Source organism: Hemicordylus capensis, chromosome 5 (genome assembly GCF_027244095.1).
Source record: "Hemicordylus capensis ecotype Gifberg chromosome 5, rHemCap1.1.pri, whole genome shotgun sequence".
In the NCBI taxonomy this organism is placed as follows: Eukaryota; Metazoa; Chordata; class Lepidosauria; order Squamata; family Cordylidae; genus Hemicordylus; species Hemicordylus capensis.
Genome location: NC_069661.1, coordinates 185,996,958 through 186,014,303, shown reverse-complemented (window position 1 = coordinate 186,014,303; position 17,346 = coordinate 185,996,958). Strand labels below are relative to the sequence as shown.

Below are 17,346 nucleotides of genomic sequence, written 5' to 3'. Positions count from 1 at the left end.
AAACTAGATCTATACAGATGCTGTTCCTTGAATGGTGTGTGTGTGTGTGTGTGTATATATATATATGAATGAAAAAACCATAAGGGATAGGAGCAGCATATTTATGTGAACTAAGAGTGTGAATAATTAATACATTACAAGTCTCTTTGCTGTTACATTTGAATTCCAGACTAGTGATGATTTGTTGCTCTGTTTGCCTAATATGGAGATATGTATATCTGAAGTGCTTTCAGTGTATGTGTGTCAGTCTGTTTAGAGGTGCAGGCTTCTCACTCTAAACGGGGGAGGGTGCAAAAGGACAATGCATCTTATAGAAAGACAAAACAAGGTATGGCCAAATTCTGTATTTAAAGGGACCACTATAATCTTTATAGAGGGTGGGGACTGAAAGAAGATCTTGCTGAACAAACTGACACCATGGTTAGCAGTCAAGTTCCATGACTGAGTTAGCAACATCTAGAAGGAAGAGCTTCATAGTTGGAGCATTTGTGTTCAGGCATAGCTGGGGCACTGCATATAAAATATCAAAGAGTGATAAAGTATTCTCAATGCAAGTTTGGTAAGGTTCCCAGAAGCTACGTAAGATCTGAAACCCTGTTAAAGTTTCCAGGCCATAAGTTGGCCATCAGTGGGTAGACTGATGGTTGTTGTTTTTTTAAAATAGGAAGAAACATAGTGGCTTACTTAAATGGTGGATTATTTTAATTTTAGTATGGCGCAGAAGATGCGGGGGGCGTTGGTCACGTTCCTCCTGGATGGAGTTTTTGGTATGCATTGGTAAGTGTCAATTCATATATAACCTTCATTCTGGGTTGTACAACTTCAGCCCTCATGCAGATGTTGGACTACAGTTCCCATAATCCCTGACTATTGACCACTTGCTGGGAATGATGAAAGTTGTAGTAGTCCAAAAACAGCTGGAGGGCTGAAGTAATGCAGCTCTATGATTGCATGGGGGCAGGGGGATTCTCCCAAGGACTGAAGGCATTAAAAATATCTCCTTGGTTTTGTATAGATGGTACCCATGTTAATGATCTTGATTTCTAAAGAGTTCCAAGGGTAGTTCCAACAAGAACTTCATATAATGTGCTTTTTAATCATGAAGTACACTAATTGATCTATCAGCGCAGTAGATTTTACAGAAGATATGCAGGAAGTCCCCAGTTCAGAAGTTTAGCATCTTTCACCGTTCAATTAAGAACTCTGGAGAAAACTGTTTTAATGTGGCACTTAAAACGAAACAGTGTTGGTACCAGGGAGACCTTTCTGCAGAGAGTTTTCCATAAATGGGGTGTCACTATAAAAGACACCTTTCTGGTATGCCACATACCTTACATAGTGCCTCTCCATATGATATTAGCATACAGTTGGTTGGTTCCACTGTTCCATCTAACAAGGATTCTCAGATGTTGTTCACTGCAATTTCCAGCATACCCAACTGAAGTTGCCTCTTGCTGGGGATTTTGGGACTTGCAGTCAACAATATCTGGGAATCCCTGTTAGAGGGAACACTGGTTGGTTCATATTGGAGCAGATGGTCCTTCAGACACATGAGTCTCAAGCTGTATAAGAACTGATTTCTGTAAGACTAGACTGCAGTCTTGAAACTGTGGAACAACTAAATCCCACTATGGTCTAAAGTTGCTTCACTGTGACTTGGGACAAATGGCCCCACTGTTCCTATGTATATAAAGTGGCTTTTGTTTTGTTTCACAGGAAAAAAATTCAAAGTATTACAATTACACACTTTCAGTAAATGGTAAAGCACGGAGGCATGGTGAGAACTACAGTGCTGATTACCTGACGGATGTGCTGGTGAGAACTTATCAACAACTGATGTTTTACAGTGCACGTTTTTGCTTTGTTCCAGCATGGTATATTGTTGAACTAGCTGCATAACATAATATGGATCTCTATTCATAAGCAGTGAATTGAGATCCAAGTGTAAATAAGCATTGTATGTCCTACAGTATGTGTCCCACTCTACTTGTTTCAGAGAGACTCCTGTAGAAAATCACAGATCTTGCTTTGATCTCCCAGATCCGCAGTTCTGTATGCCATGTCAGTTTAGACATAGCATCAGATTTCAGAGAAGAAAGCTCTTGACTGTGATTCGGCATAATGTCTGAATTGACAAACCATACTACAGTCAATCAATTTATTTTGGTCTTTGACCAGCATAAGATAAAAACAGAACAGTAACAAACCATTCTTAATAACCATTGCTCTCCCTCTACCTATCCAAAGCCAGGAGTATTGGCCTGAAGGACAATGAGAGCAGACAAGCAACTCTAAAATGTGTTTTGGCTATATTTTTAGATATTCAAAACATGATTTGTGTTCTAAAACTATAGCTAATGTGAAAGCTGTGTTTTGGCATGTCTCTTCTGAGCATGAAGCAGAACTCCTAATTAATGCCACAAATGCTCACATTTTTCAAGCAAACCAAGCCCACCCAGTTTTTTTGCTATCCGGGGTGGTGGGTCGGGGTTGAAGTTATACTTAGATTCTCCAAATTTCAACTAAAGAAGAGTAATGTCTTACAAAAGATTAGAGAGAGGTTGGTGAAGAGTAGAAGAGACAATATTGAAGTGTTGGCTTTGTGTATGTGACTATTAAATGAATAACTTATTTCATAAGCAGTTTGCTTCAAGTACAGTTGCTGGTTATACCTTAAGAACAAGTCTCTCTTCCAGGCTGTCTCAGTTTTTGAAACGTCTCAGACTGACAACTTGGTTTTAAAGACTTTTGTTTCAAAGCATGTTATATTGATTTTAGGTAACTTTTTAAGTGTGCATGTGCTTCTTGCCTTCATTGCTTTGTGAGACAGGTCTTGGTAATACATTAATTGCAATTCAGTGTTTGACAAGTGGCTGCTTATAGAGGAGTACCATAGATGTAAATGTTTGAAGTAGCAATGAATGAACAAATTCTCCTCTTTCCTGTGGCTGGATGCCAATCTGGTGTCTAATTCCATATATAAGGAATGCTTGGGACTTATTTTTAAGAATGTAGTAACTTGATTCTTCCCTAATCCCACAAAGATATATATGTAAATACAAGAAAAGGAGCACATGAATTGAATTTAACATTTCAGATACTTCAAGTGTTGGTAATTTTAGAAATTCCCTTAGACAGCTTACTCAGACTACTTGGACAACAGTTAAATAGTATGACTTGATTTAGAACTTGAAGATAGTAAATCTTTGTGTTTAGGCTAATATGTCCTTGGATTTTCTGGAATATAAATCCAACTTTGAGCCGTTCTTCATGATGATAGCAACTCCAGCACCACATTCACCTTGGATAGCTGCTCCTCAGTATGAGAAGAGTTTCCAGAATGTCAGTGCTCCAAGGAACAGTAATTTCAATATTCATGGAAAGGTATGGATTCTTGGTCGCTTACAGATTAACTGATACTGATTAATGCTTACTAGAAGTGTTTTAATGGGTGAGAACCATGGAAGAATGGAGAGGTAAGAGAATCTCTTTATGAACTCAAGGCATAAAATATGTAGGTGGAGATGCAAGTCTATGGTAGAGTAACCTATTTCTCTGGAACTGACCCACATCTGCCTTATCTTTAGCTATTTCTCTTGTGGATTTTTATTTTTTGACTGTGTTTAGGATATTCTCTATCCTTACACTGCTATTTTTAATCTGTGTCGTCTTTTTCCTGTCTCCTTTGTCTATATGTAGTATGTAGATAAAAAACATCTATGCTTTTGTTCTCATGTGATTAGTTGACTGTTCTTTGGGACAGGCGTGTGTGGGTTCTTAACTCTGTACAAATGTGTAGGGATGACCCTCCAGCACCAGTGGGTCACTTTTTCTAGTCTTAAGACTAGATATCCTTTATCTTAGATAACCTCTTATCCACCTGTCTAGCTTATAACGAATAGTGTGCAAGTTATAGTTCCATCTCTAATAAAGACCTTCAAATAGCTCTTTACTGGTTGATATAAGTAGAATGTTTCTGACAATAAGACATTTGGGCTAAAAATCACCAGATAATGATTTTCTCTGACTGAACAGAGTTCATTCAGAATGTACTGTTCTTGTAGCTTGAAGATTCCTTGTATGGTCTCAGATATTTGGTTACAAGTTATGCAGAAGTGTCTTATCCTCAGTGGTGAGCATACAGTCAGCTTTGATCTAACTTGGCTGAAATGACACTCTAGCTACATATGTTACTAACCAAAGCTTCCTGAAAGTTTGTCCTTCAGCTGTTGGATAGATACCTGTCTTGAACACACTGAACTATGTTCTGCTCTGCGGTAAAAAGTGCAGGGATTTTGTTTGGCAAGCAGTGACTCAGATCTTCCTCTGAAAAATAGATAATCATCCTGTTGTCAGCTCCAGATTAGACTGGTGCTGTTCATGTTGATGTGAGATGAAAGTGAAGGCCATGATCCTCCCTACTTCATGGGATGAGAAAGATATTTCAATTAGTTTTTGGGGTATCCTGTTTCTCTACTTCCTCTGCTCAAGGCCCTGGTTTTGTAATCTCGGCGGTCAGTAGGCTCAGACACTCCCCCTCCCTTACATCCTTGTAGCTCATAAAAACTTATGTTCAGACAAGTTTTTATTAAAGGAAAATGAGCAAATGGGTGACCTGTATTGCACCACTTTACTGAATTCCTTTTAAAAAGAGCCTTTGGCCTGTGGGGTGCTATATAGGTTGGCCAGGGGTGCTCTTGTGCTGTTTCAGCTAGTACACCAGTTGTGGCCCTTCCTGGAGAAAGCAGATGTAGCCGCTATCTCCTATATCCTGATCACATGCTGGTTAGATTATTGCAACTCACTCTACATGAGGCTGCCCTTAAAGTATTTGGAAACTGCAACTGATACAAAATGCCATCAGGTTGCGAATGAGGAGCTTTTAAAATGAGCATGTCATTTCATTATTGTATGATACTCATTTGGCACTCCCATCTGTTTTTGGAAGCTGTTCAAAGTGCTAAAGGTTACCTTTCGAGCCCTATATAGTTGGGTCCTAGATGCCTTAAGGACCATATACTCTGATATCATTCCACCTGTTAACTATCTTCAGGGGAGGCTGCCCCAACTTGCCACTGCCTATTGAGGCTTGATGGGCAGGACAGGACTTTATTCATAGCTCTGCCAAGGCTCTGCAACACACTCCCCCGGGACATTTGTGCAGCTCAATTGCCCCTGACCTTTCAGTATCTTCTAAAAATGTACCTGGCTTGCTAGACTGAGGGAGTCTCTTACTTCGTTGTGTTAAGATGGTCTCCGTTCTTGTGGTTTGTATTTTTATATGTAGTATGCTGTTTTTAACTGATGTTAGCCCAAGCCTTGACAAACTTGCTTTGGATTTAGGAGCCAGCCCCAAAATTGAAGAGCCAGACAATGGGTGCTTTATTAAATTATTGGATTGGTGGTGGACATTGTCTGAGAGAGTAAATAGGTTTCTCTTTTCCCTCTTTTCAAGTAACTTACTTAGAACATAAACAGAGCAGCCTGGGACCAGTAGAGAATTTACCTCTGAATATCTCGGTATAGGCACCAGGGTTAAATTTTTAGGTGCTGTGGCTCCATGGCATCTTGAGATTTGTCAAGTCTTGTGTTAGCCACTCTGTCATAAGGCAGAAAGCGGCATGTTCAACATCTACATAAAATTGCTGGGAGAGATCACCTGGAGGCTTTGTCTGAGATGTAATCAATATTCAGGTGATACACAGTTGTACCTCTAGCTTCCATCAAATACCAGGAAGACTGTAGAAGTGATAGACTGTAGAAGTGGTGTGTCTCACAATTCAGGATGTGAGCAAGCTAAAATAGAATGCAAACAAGATGGAGGTGGTACAATTAGGAATTCTGGTGATCAGGGAGGTAGTATAACGTAGGGATGTGCACGGAACCATGGAGGCACGGTCTGGCACTGGGGGGAGTGTGTCTTTAAGCGGGGGGATAGTACTCCCCCCCCCCCGCCGCTCTTCCCCCTCCGGTGCTGGACTTTCTTAAAACGTTCATGGGGCGGCAGAGTTATTCACTGCCGCCCCTGCCCCCGTCTTCCAAGTTAGAAAGCCGGAAAAGGTAGAGCCACGCATGTGCCCTTCGTGATGCGCACGCTGCATACGTCATTGTGATGTATGTGGCTTGGGCAGCAGCGACGAGCATGCGTGCGCCGTGAAGGGCGCATGCGTGGCTCTAGCTTTTTCGGCTTTCTAACTTGGAAGACAATGATGGGGGCAGGGGCGGCAGGGAGGAACTTTGCTGCCCCAAGAATGATTTAAGAAAGTCCAGCGCCGGAGGGGGAAGAGTGGCGGGGGGGGGAGTACAATCAACCCGTAAAGACACACTCCCCCCGCCGGACCGGCGGAATTCCAGACCAGTCCGGAGGCCTCTAGAATGGCCTCTGGACCAGTCTGTGCACACTACTACTATAACGCTCCATAGATGGAGATGCACTCTGAAGGAGAAATGAAGAGAGAGAAGCCAGCCGTACAAACCGTTCCAACCCCTTTGTTCATTTCATTTGAATTTTAGCCCCAGGGACAGAGACCCCAGACCATCTTGCCCCCAGTGGAACCATCAATGTTTCAACTCCAGTAACACTTCTAACAAGAAACACTTCAGATAACAGCCCAAGCCCCGCCAGGCTTCCTGACTCACCGTCCCAGGGTGTGGGGTTATGCCTGTCTCACTACTTTCATGCCTGGGAAACCATCGTTTTGGACAAGTTGGTGCTGGACATAGTCCAGTACGGTTGCGGGATAGTGTTGGCCTCCCATCACAGAGACAGCTTCCTTCCAACTCCTCACTCCAGGTGTCCTCAAAAGCACTTGGCCCTCCTACAAGTGATTCAACATCTCTGCCACAGAAACTGTTCCCCCAGTTCAGGAGGGACAAAGCATTTACTCCATATTGTTTACCGTGCCAACCTCAAGTTCTTAAACAAATTAGTGAAGTGTCAGAAATTCCGCATGGAAACCATCCTCTCCATCTCAGAAGCCCTTTATCACGGAGACTTCCTGGCATCAGTGGACCTCACTGAAGCCTATCTACATGTTCTGATCCACCCAGATCACCAGATCACCATCACCTGCTTCGTTTTGTATAAAACATCCTCCCTTACTAGTACACAGCCCTCCCGTTTGTCTTCTTTTTAGTGCCTCAGATCTTCACAACGACCCTAGCACCCCTGGTGGCCCACATGTGTCTTCAAAAGATCAGAGTCTTTGTTTATCTAGATGATCTCCTAGTCCAGTAGTCTTCTCTTACCTCAACCAGGAAAGACATCAAAGCAACACTCTCAATTCTCACCTCCCACAGTTTCCTGGTCAACGTGACCAAGAGTAACTTGACTCTCTCCAACAAGATACTGCAACTCGGCATTATCATAGACACCCTGGCTGACTGTTCCTTCCTTCCACAGGAAAAGATAGTCAAGCTCCAATCCCTCATTTGTCAAGTGCTACTTGCAAAGTTGGTCCAGTTGCTCTCTCCAGCGCAACTTCTGAGGTTGATGGTCTCCTCACTGGAAGTTGTTCCCTGGGCACGCTTTCACCTTCACCCCTTGCAGTGGTTCCTTCTTCCTCACCAGTTGGCCATGGCTCAAAGGAGGCATGTCTGAATAAAGCTATCTCCCTCAGAGTTTCCCTGAACTGGTGGCTCTTGGACTTCCACCTGAACACCATCCTTTCCTGGACCCGCCCTGCACCATCATCACGACAGCCTCTTGGGTTGGGGAGCCCAGAGCCTCAACCTCTCAGACAAGGGCAAATGGTCCCTTCTCAAGACAAGAGACAGCATAAACTGGATGGAGCTTTGGGCCATCCATCTTGCCTTCCTGACCAAACGGACAACACAATGGCCAAGGCCCATGTCAACCACCAGGACAGCACTCGCTCCAAGTCTTTACACAATGAAGCAGTCCTCCTTATGTCATGGGCGAAGACGCATGTTGTCTCCCTCCTGGCCCATCACATCAGTGGCTCCTTGAACACCCAGGTGGATTGGATTGGCTGACGAGATCTTCACCCAGCAGAATGGAGGCTCAATCCCCAGGTGTTTCAACAACTCACTCTCCACCTGGGCCAGTCAACGGTGGACCTATTTGTCTCCCGATCCAACTCTCAGCTCCTGAGATTCTCCCACTTCCCTTCATCACAGTGGAGGCAGTTGACTCCTGTCAGCACCCTGGCCACAGGAACTCCTGTACATTTTTCCTCCAGTGCCACTTCTGAGCTGCCTGCTTCACGTGCAACTAATTCTTGTGGTTCCATTCTGGCCAAGGTGTCCCTGGTTTCTAGAATTCCTTCACCTCGCTGTGGCGGAACTTTGGTTCCTGTCTCCGCTCTCAGATCTACTCAGCCAGGGTCCAGTACTGTAGCACAACCCAGCCTGGTTCAGACTTATCACCTGGAGACTGAACGTGACCACCTGAGCTGACACGGGTACAGTCCTAAAGTCTTAGACACGATCCTTGGCTCCAGGCGGGCTTCAACTAATCACATCTACCAAACTACCAGGAGGGTCTTCCTTTGCTGGTGCTGCCAACAGAACTGCAGAATCTCTCAACTTCTCCATTTCCTACAGGATGTCCTGGATAAGGGACTCGGGGTGAATACCATCAAACGATACGTGGCTGCCCTAGTGCTTCTCCTTGCTCCATCCACAAGTAGAACTGTCCAATCTCACCTGCACTTACGCTGCTTCTTACAGGTTGCCATGCTGCCTTCTCCCCCAGTAGTCCACAGATTTTCCTCCTGGGAACTCCATAAGGTTCTCAGAGTCCTCCATGCTCCCCCCGTTTGAACCAATAAAGTCCATTCTACTATGGATACTTTCCCTCAAACTTAATTTCCTTGTTGCTATCATTTCTGCCAGGAGGATCTCATAACTCATGGCCCTCTCCACAAATCCTCTACTCTGTGTCTTCTCCGTGACTCCATTTGACTGATTCCCGACCCGTCGGTTCTCCTGAAGGTCTCATCAGTTTTACACTGATCCAAAGACATAGTTCTCCCTTCCTTCTGCCCCAGGCCTATGGCACAGAAGGAAAAACAGTGGCATAAACTCGACGTGTGATGTTGCCAGAAGACTTATATCTCCATGAGTGGACTCATGATCCACTCCACTCGTTTGGCCTTTTCCACCAATGGTTCTTTGGATGAAATCTGCAGAGCCGCTATGTGGTCTTCACTTTCCACTTTCACAAGACACTACAAGTTGGATCTTTTCAAGTCTGCCCAAGTTGCTTTCGGCAAACGAGTACTTCAACAAGTCCTCCTGCCTTGGTAGCTGAGGACACTCCCGCCCGGGGTCTTCAACTGTGGCATGTCCAACGTGAGATGTCCTCACCCAGCAGCCGATAAAGGAGCATTGGTCACTCACCATGAAGGCTTCTTCTGGCTGCTGGTGTCAAGGACATCTCGACCCACTCTTGAGCGTCCACGGCTGCTGGTCTGCATTCCTCCTTGCTTCTTTACCTTTTTTCTCAGTTTATCCAACTGGTGTTTTGCCTGACTTTCTTCCTCAGGTCTACTCATTCTTTTACATCCTTTTCTACGAGCTCAGCTTGATCAGTCAGAACTGGGAGGGGCTATCCTCTCCTGTCTTCTAAAGGCTCTGCCTAGATTGTTTGTCCTACCCTTTGGAGTGTGCAGGCAGGATAACCCATGTGAGATGTCCTCGACACCAGCAGCCAGAAGAAGCCTTCACAGTGCTATTGTAAATGTTTTTTATACAGCTTGATGTTGCTAGATATTATGTTGGATTGATTATGAGTTGCTCTGAGACAGGGTGGATTAATTTAAATCACTAAAAGAAAAACTTGATTTAAATCACTGCTTTAAACCTTTTAATAACAATAACAACAACAACAACAACAACAAAAACAGCTTTACTGGGAACAGCCTATATTCTGCAACGATATCTATAACAACATTGACAATAGAATTCAGCCATCCTAGGTCCTTGGGAAGGACTTGATGTCTGGATAAAACAAACCAGTCAATAACACCTGTCTGACTGTGTAAACAAGATAATAATAAATAAAAATAATAATAATAATAAAATCAACCACAAACAGCAAGTGCCGCCTTTGTAAAGAAGCAGATGAAACAGTGGACCACCTAATCAGCTGTTGTAAAAAGATTGCACAGACTGACTACAAACAAAGGCATGAGAAAGTAGCAGGGATGATACACTGGAACATCTGCAAAAAATACAAGCTACCTGTAGCCAAAAATTGGTGGGACCATCAAATTGAAAAAGTTGAAGAAAATGAAGATGTAAAAATATTATGGGACTTCCGACTGCAAACAGACAAACATCTGCCGCACAATACACCAGATATAACTATAGTCGAGAAGAGAGAAAAAAGTTAAAATAATCGACATAGCAATACCAGGGGACAGCAGAATAGAAGAAAAAGAAATAGAAAAAATCACCAAATACAAAGATCTACAAATTGAAATTGAAAGGCTGTGGCAGAAAAAGACCTAAATAATCCCAGTGGTCATTGGCAACCTGGTGCAGTTCCAAAAGACCTTGAAGAGCACCTCAACACCATAGGGGCCACAGAAATCACCATCAGCCAATTATAAAAAGCAGCTTTACTGGGAACAGCCTATATTCTGCAACGATATCTGTAACAATTGACAATAAAATTCTGGCATCCCAGGTCCTTGGGAAGGACTCGATGTCTGGATAAAACAAACCAGTCAATAACACCTGTCTGACTGTGTAAACAAGAAATAATAATTCAATTTCTATACCACCCTTCCAAAAATGGCTCAGGGTGGTTTACACAGAGAAATAATAAATAAATAAGGTGGCTCCCTGTCCCCAAAGGGCTCACATTCTTTAAAAAAAACAAGATAAACACCAGCAACAGTCACTGGAGGTACTGTGCTGGGGGTGAATAGGGCCAGTTACTCTACCCCTGCTAAATAAAGAGAATCACCTCGGTAAAAGGTGCCTCTTTGCCCAGTTAATGTGTTTCTTAAACAGTAGTGCAAATCTGATTACTAGAATGTGTTAATTTAAAACTCAACCATGTGGGAGTTTTGTATGTGTAACTTCTTAAATAACTTGTTTTTAACTAGAAATGTGCATGAGCTAAGGTTTGTGCCTGGTTTGAAGCTGAACCAGTTTGGTGGTTAGAGTGCAGCATTGGAGGGCGGGGGGGAGTGAGCAGGAACTTTAAAAGTAAATACAGCAAGTTCTTACCTTCCTGCTATGTACAACGTCCTGCTACGGTGGCACTCTCCCCAACAGCCTACTCATGGTGCTGGCGCGCACACAGCTTCCGTGCATACATGGACGCCACTTACATGGTCAGCAAAACTGAGGTTTGTGCACATCTCTAATTGTTACTAATTTAAGAAATAGTATATAATGGATATCTTTACTCATTCCCTTTATGAGAGACACCTTTTGAAGTGATGATTCTCTTATATTTAGCTGGGGGAGAGCAATTGGTTCTTTTCAGCCCCAGCATAGCACCCCTCCCGTGGCTGTTGTTTTCTGCCTTATGTTTCTTTTTAGATTGTGAGCCCTTGGGGACAGGGACCATCTTACTTATGTAAACAGCTTTGAGAACTTTGGTTAAAGAGCGGTATGTAAATATTCATAGTAGTACACTTGATACATCTTCTGTTTTTTACCCAGGGAAGAAATTTCTTCAAAATATCCCCAGATAGGGCATCTCTTACACCTAGGAGCCATGACAGTTTTTCTGTGGCAAAGTGTGGAGCCACAAAAAGCTGTATAAAGAATATATTTCCTTTTTCTTTCTACTGTGTTTTTTCTACTCTACCTCCTTTCCTATATTTTCTGTCTTAAACTAACCTCTCTACCTTTGCCCACCACAAATAACAGTCCTGCTATCCAGTCTGTGATTTTGCACATGTGAATTTAGCCTTTGAGCTACAGAAACTGAAAGCCTAGAAATATCCAGAAGCAAGAGCTGTTAGTTACTGGGCAGTGGCAGGCAGACTAGAGAAATTTTCATGAGATGAAACTGAAATGACTGCCCATGTTTGGTAGGTAACACAATGTGTTTACACACATTATATGAAATTAGATAGTTGTATCTTATTTATATCTAGTCCCATCCCAAAGTGGATAAAATATGCTAATTGCAAATCCCACAGCCATATGTATTCAATTCACCTTGCTTTACTAGCTAAAATGCCACTTTAATAGTTCTCTTAGAGGATTGTTAAAAAATTGAATGTTAGACTGTTCCCTTCTTATTGTTTACCCTCAGCTTTTGGCAAAGCTGGGATATAAATATAAATGGGTGTGTTATAAATCTAAAATGTATGCTAACATGTTTTATAGGACAAGCATTGGCTCATCAGACAGGCAAAGACTCCAATGACTAATTCATCGATACAATTTCTAGATGATGCTTTTAGGAAAAGGTAGGAACACTTACTTTATGTTCCGTGGGATTCTCACATAAAGGTCACTCTCCAAAATGCAATCTTTGAAAATGTGTGCAGTTCTTGACAAATTAACCTAAATGTTTGTACAAGAACTATAAGCCACTTATGAAAAGCGAATTGATTCTGGTCTCACCAAAGTGTCCCCTGAACGGTCAGTGTCTTTACGTACCATTTGTAATAGAAAGCAGTCATTGCTTATGTCGTTAATGAATATAATAGGCTATGTCTGTGTCGTGTCAAAGAGAACCATTTGTGGGCTTTCCAGCAGGTAGGAGGTGCCTAAAGGCCCTGCTAGTGCTCAGTTTAAATAATATGAATCTGGCAGACTATATCGTATATCACATTACAGATGTCGAAATAGAGGTTCTTAGTATTGAACAAATTGGATGAAGCAGTTGGTAGGCACCTTTCTGGTCAGGAAAGGCAATTTAGTTTGTGCACTACAGTATTTTTCTGAAAGTTTTAAGGGTGTTCTGAAATCACCCATTAATTTCAAACTGTTTTAACACTTTAAAAAATCAGATTTGCCTTGTATGCTAAGTTAAATATTTCATGCCTGATCTATTTCTGTCCCCCCCGCCCCCCCGTGCTGGAGCTCATCAGTAATGGGATCAGACACTGAGCATGTTTGAGACAGGCCGGAAATAGTGTACTATAGTTGCTTCCTTCAGAGGGTGTCAACCTTAATTCTGGTCTTGTCTGCTTGAGACTGACCAGGCTAAGAGATTTGCTCCTCAGGAATTGCTCATTCTACCTAGCTAAATTCTCCTTTTCCTTTATTTGTTTTAGATTGTGCAAGGGCAGGAAGGGACCTGCCTTTAGGCCGTTTTTCTTAGCCTTCAAACAAAATATAAACCATTTTTGTGTTTCTATATTCAGCTAATTTGGCTCGTTCCCTTCTACTGCCGTTTTTACTGTTTTATTTTCGGCATGTTTTGGTTATTGGCGGCTCCAGTTCCTTGTTATGGAGCTCACCCATGCCGTGGAATTACTCAGGAGATCCCTCTCCAAGGACCCCCACTTTCCTGCTCCAGCTGCTCAAGCCGCAATGTCTGATCACCCGGTGCCTGCAAGTTGCCTGGCTGTGCCACTCAGGCAAAGGCTCTCTTGGCAGCTCCTGTTTCTTCACCACGTAAGGCTCATAAAAAATCCAAACATGGAAGGGAGCACAGCGAGAGCAAGCTTAGAAAGGGCATGAAGCTCTCCTCATCTGTGTGCCTAAGTGAGCGCTTCGTAATCAAAGCCATCTGCAAAAAGACAAAGCCCCATGCAAAGGAGCTTGCTGCACAGAGGGCTAAGAAGGACGACCATTGCCCAGTGGGTAATCCATTGACGTCCAGTAACTCTTCCCCTGTGGTTGCTGCAGAGGGGGAACGGGCTGGTCTGCACAGTCCCCCCACACACACCACCCAGACCGGCCAGAAGACCATGGCTCCCCAGAGGAGGTTCCTCAGACCTCCCTATCTGACTTGGAGTCTCCTATCCCTTCACAGGAGTGGGCCACCCCGCTCCTTTCCCACCTGATTTTGCTGTGTGGATTAAGGATTTATTCACACTATCCCCCCCCCCCCCAGTTGAGGGGATGTTTTGCTCCCAAGCCACTTAGGCTGCACTGCAAGTGCCACCATTATTCCTCCTCTGGTTCAGAGGGTATGCCTAGGGTTCCTAAACGCCCTTGCGATCCTAACATGCCTGTTCATCCTGTGATGCCAGCTAAACAGATTACCCCACCTATCCCGCCCGCTCCTAATATACCCAGTAACACTTCCTCCCCCCTCACTGTCCCCAATCGGTTTCTGAACCATCCAATCCTGATTCTGTAGCTCCTTGCAGAGTAGGACAAAGAGGAAGGGCAGTTATCTGAGGAGGAGACCACCCCGGTGGCACCCATATCTTCTCAACTTTTCTCCTCTGCTGAGTTTGAGGTCCTCTTATCAAAAGTTAAGTGGGCTATTCATGATGTTAAACCACCTTGGGGCTATCTTTTAAACGAAAGGCGGTATAAAAATGCAAAATAAATAAATGTTGCCCCATCAGAAGTGCCTCGACCTTCAGAACTAGATCAGAATGTTTCTGTCGTGTTTGGGTCCCAGGACGGAATTTGTTCAAGCAGATAATGTTGGCAGAATGGTAAAACATGGTCTCTTGTAGGCCCATTGGTTTATACCCCAGAAAACACTATGCACTGCCCCCAGAGGTCACCTCTTCGCTGGCAGCTCCCCACATAGATCCCCCGTCGTACAGATGGTTTTGGGGACCTTGCTGAATATGGAGAGCCAGGAACAGTTAAGGTCCATGGAGGATAGGAAATGCAACCTCTTACTTAAAAAAGCACACGAAGCCTCTTCTACGGTTATTAGAGCGGCCACTGCTAACTTGATTTTCACCAGGGCTTCCATCTTGTGGGCCAAGGAGCTAATCTCTCTGGTTCCTCCAGAAAATACAAAGTTAGGGCAAGGCATTAACAAGATGCCTAAGGCAGTGGCTTTTATGGCAGACTCCAGCCTAGATTGTGTCCAACAGTCATCTAGGGCTTTAGCTTCTGGAATTGTTTTGCGTAGATCCTTGTGGCTCAAGAGCTGGCAAGTTGACTCCAAATCAAAGATTGCCCTAACTTCCTCAACTTATTCTGGCACTAATCTCTTTGGCCCCTCTTTAAATCCGGTATTGGTGCAGACCAATGACAAGAAAAAAAGCTATGCCCTCTACCAGGAGGGATTTTGAGAAAGGGTTTCTCAATCCCGGGTCTTCCTTTTGGAACCCAAGACAGTTGCAAGTGTCTGCCAGCTCCCTCTCAGGAGACATCAGAAACTCCAATTTTAGAGGCTCAGGGAGATACCAATGGAGACAGTGCTTCAGAGGGTCCTCCAGACCACAGACAAATGCTTCAGTGCCACTGCCCAGCACAATAGGAGACAATGACTTCATGCCTATAGGGGGCAGGCTCCTGCAGTTTGCTCTCACATGGATGTCCACCACCCAAGATCAGTGGGTTCTGGACACGGTGTCTCGGGTACTCTCTAGATCTTTCCCGCATACCACCCAACTCCTTTTTTTGTCACACCACTCTCCTGGCGAAAGGAGAAACTTTTTCAGATGAATCTGACAATTCAACATCTTCAGATTAAAGCTATCGAACCCGTGCCCTGATGGGATGCTCCAGCGTCTATTCACTTCTGTTCCTTGATCCCAAGAAGGATGGGTCCTGGCATGCAGTGTTGAATCTCAGGTGACTCAACAAGTTTATCAAAAAGTAGTAGTTCAGGATGGAGTCTCTTCAATCAATCACACAGGTGATCCTTCCCAACGGCTTCCTCATGTCGGTGGCCTATCTCCACATCCCCATAATGCCAGAGCACCAGAAATGTCTCTGTTGCACCTATGACAACCATCATTATCAGTACCGGGCTTTCCCGTTTGGCCTTGCATCGGCCGCGCGAGTGTTCACGAAGATAATGGTGTCCCTCATTGCTCACCTCTGTCTTTAGGGGGCGTGTTTACCCGTATCTCTAGACGATCTGTTGAGCCAAGCTCCGTCTTTTCAAGTAGCCCAGGCTCATATCCGTCTCACGCTGACATGTGATTTCTCATAAATCTTGACAAGAGCCACCTGGTCCCATCTCAATTGCTCCAACACCTGGGGGCAGTGTTGCATACAGTCCCAGCAGAAGTCTCTCTTCCTTGACAGGAGGACAAAGATTGTCTCCACCATTACCCCTCTCCTTCCTGCCACATCAGCGGACCTCATGCTTCTAGCACAGATTCTGGGATTGATGACCACTGCCATGGAATGCACACCTTGGGCCAGGTGGTGCACTCATACTCTTCAATGGCTCCTTCTCCCCTTCCAGGACACCATCATGGCCATGACCCACCAACAGGTGCTCCCCTCAAGTCCAGTCAGGAAGTCCTTCGAATGGTGGCTCTCCCCAGTGCTAGGGAAGAATATGCCACTCACAGATCCACAGAGGATCATTATCACAATGGATGCCAGTCTCATGGACTGGGGCGCAGTTTGCAAAGGTCGTCTGATTCGGGCGGGTGATCCAAAGGGGAGAGGAAGCGCAACACCAACTGGCTAGAGTTGAGAGCTGCCAGGTTGGCCCTCCTGCACTTTCGCGCAGTGATTCGGGGCAAGCATGTTCTAATCCGCACGGACAATCCTACCACAAAGGCCCACATAAACCGCTGCAGAGGATTGATGAAGGAAGCCGATCTACTGTTCAGATGGGCAGAGAGGCACCTCTGTTCAGAGACCGTGGAGCACCTTAGTGGTGTAGACAGCTGACAAGCAGACTGGCTAAGTTGTCAATTGATAGATCCATCGGAATGGATGCTTCATCCACAGGTTTTCCTTCAGGTCACCAGTCGCCTGGGCACTCTGCTAGTAGACCTTTTTGCTACCCCAAACAATACACAGGTTCCTCGCTTTATCACCAGGTACCTGGACTCACAAGCGGAGGCCACTGATGCCCTGTCATCCCTGTGGCCTGCTGTATGCGTTACCACCAGCGCCTGTTCTCCCAAACGGCATCCCAAAACTATGCCAGGAGAGGGCAGAGATTATCCTGATAGCTCCATACTGACCCCAGCAGTCGTGGTTCACGGATCTGGTCAACCTCTCGGTCGGACCACCTTGGCAACTACCTCGTTGTCTGGACCTCCTTGCTCAAGAACCCATTTTACATCCGTACCCCAACTGGCTCCAGCTCTATGCCTGGAGGTTGAGCATGAGCGGCTAATGGCTGAGGGGTATTCTCAACAGGTGCAGGACACCATTATAGCTTCATGCCGTCCATCAAGGCAGCGTATTTATCAGGCCACTTGAGCAGCCTTTTCCAGATGGGCCTGCAGACATCCTCTCAATCCTTTGTCAGCAAGTTTCACCAAGGTCCTGGCTTTTCTTTAAACTGGCCTTGAT

General features: G+C 44.5%; 1 protein-coding gene across 1 annotated transcript in view; it reads left to right on the top strand.

The window, feature by feature from the left end:
• The window catches only part of GNS (glucosamine (N-acetyl)-6-sulfatase), a 38,386-nt gene that overhangs the window by 4,475 nt on the left and 16,565 nt on the right, over nt 1–17,346 (top strand). Inside the window, exons 4-7 of the mRNA XM_053256504.1 lie at nt 712–777; nt 1,717–1,815; nt 3,217–3,384; nt 12,319–12,401. Coding sequence (XP_053112479.1) covers nt 712–777; nt 1,717–1,815; nt 3,217–3,384; nt 12,319–12,401 — 416 coding nt within the window. The remainder of the gene's footprint in view (nt 1–711; nt 778–1,716; nt 1,816–3,216; nt 3,385–12,318; nt 12,402–17,346) is intronic.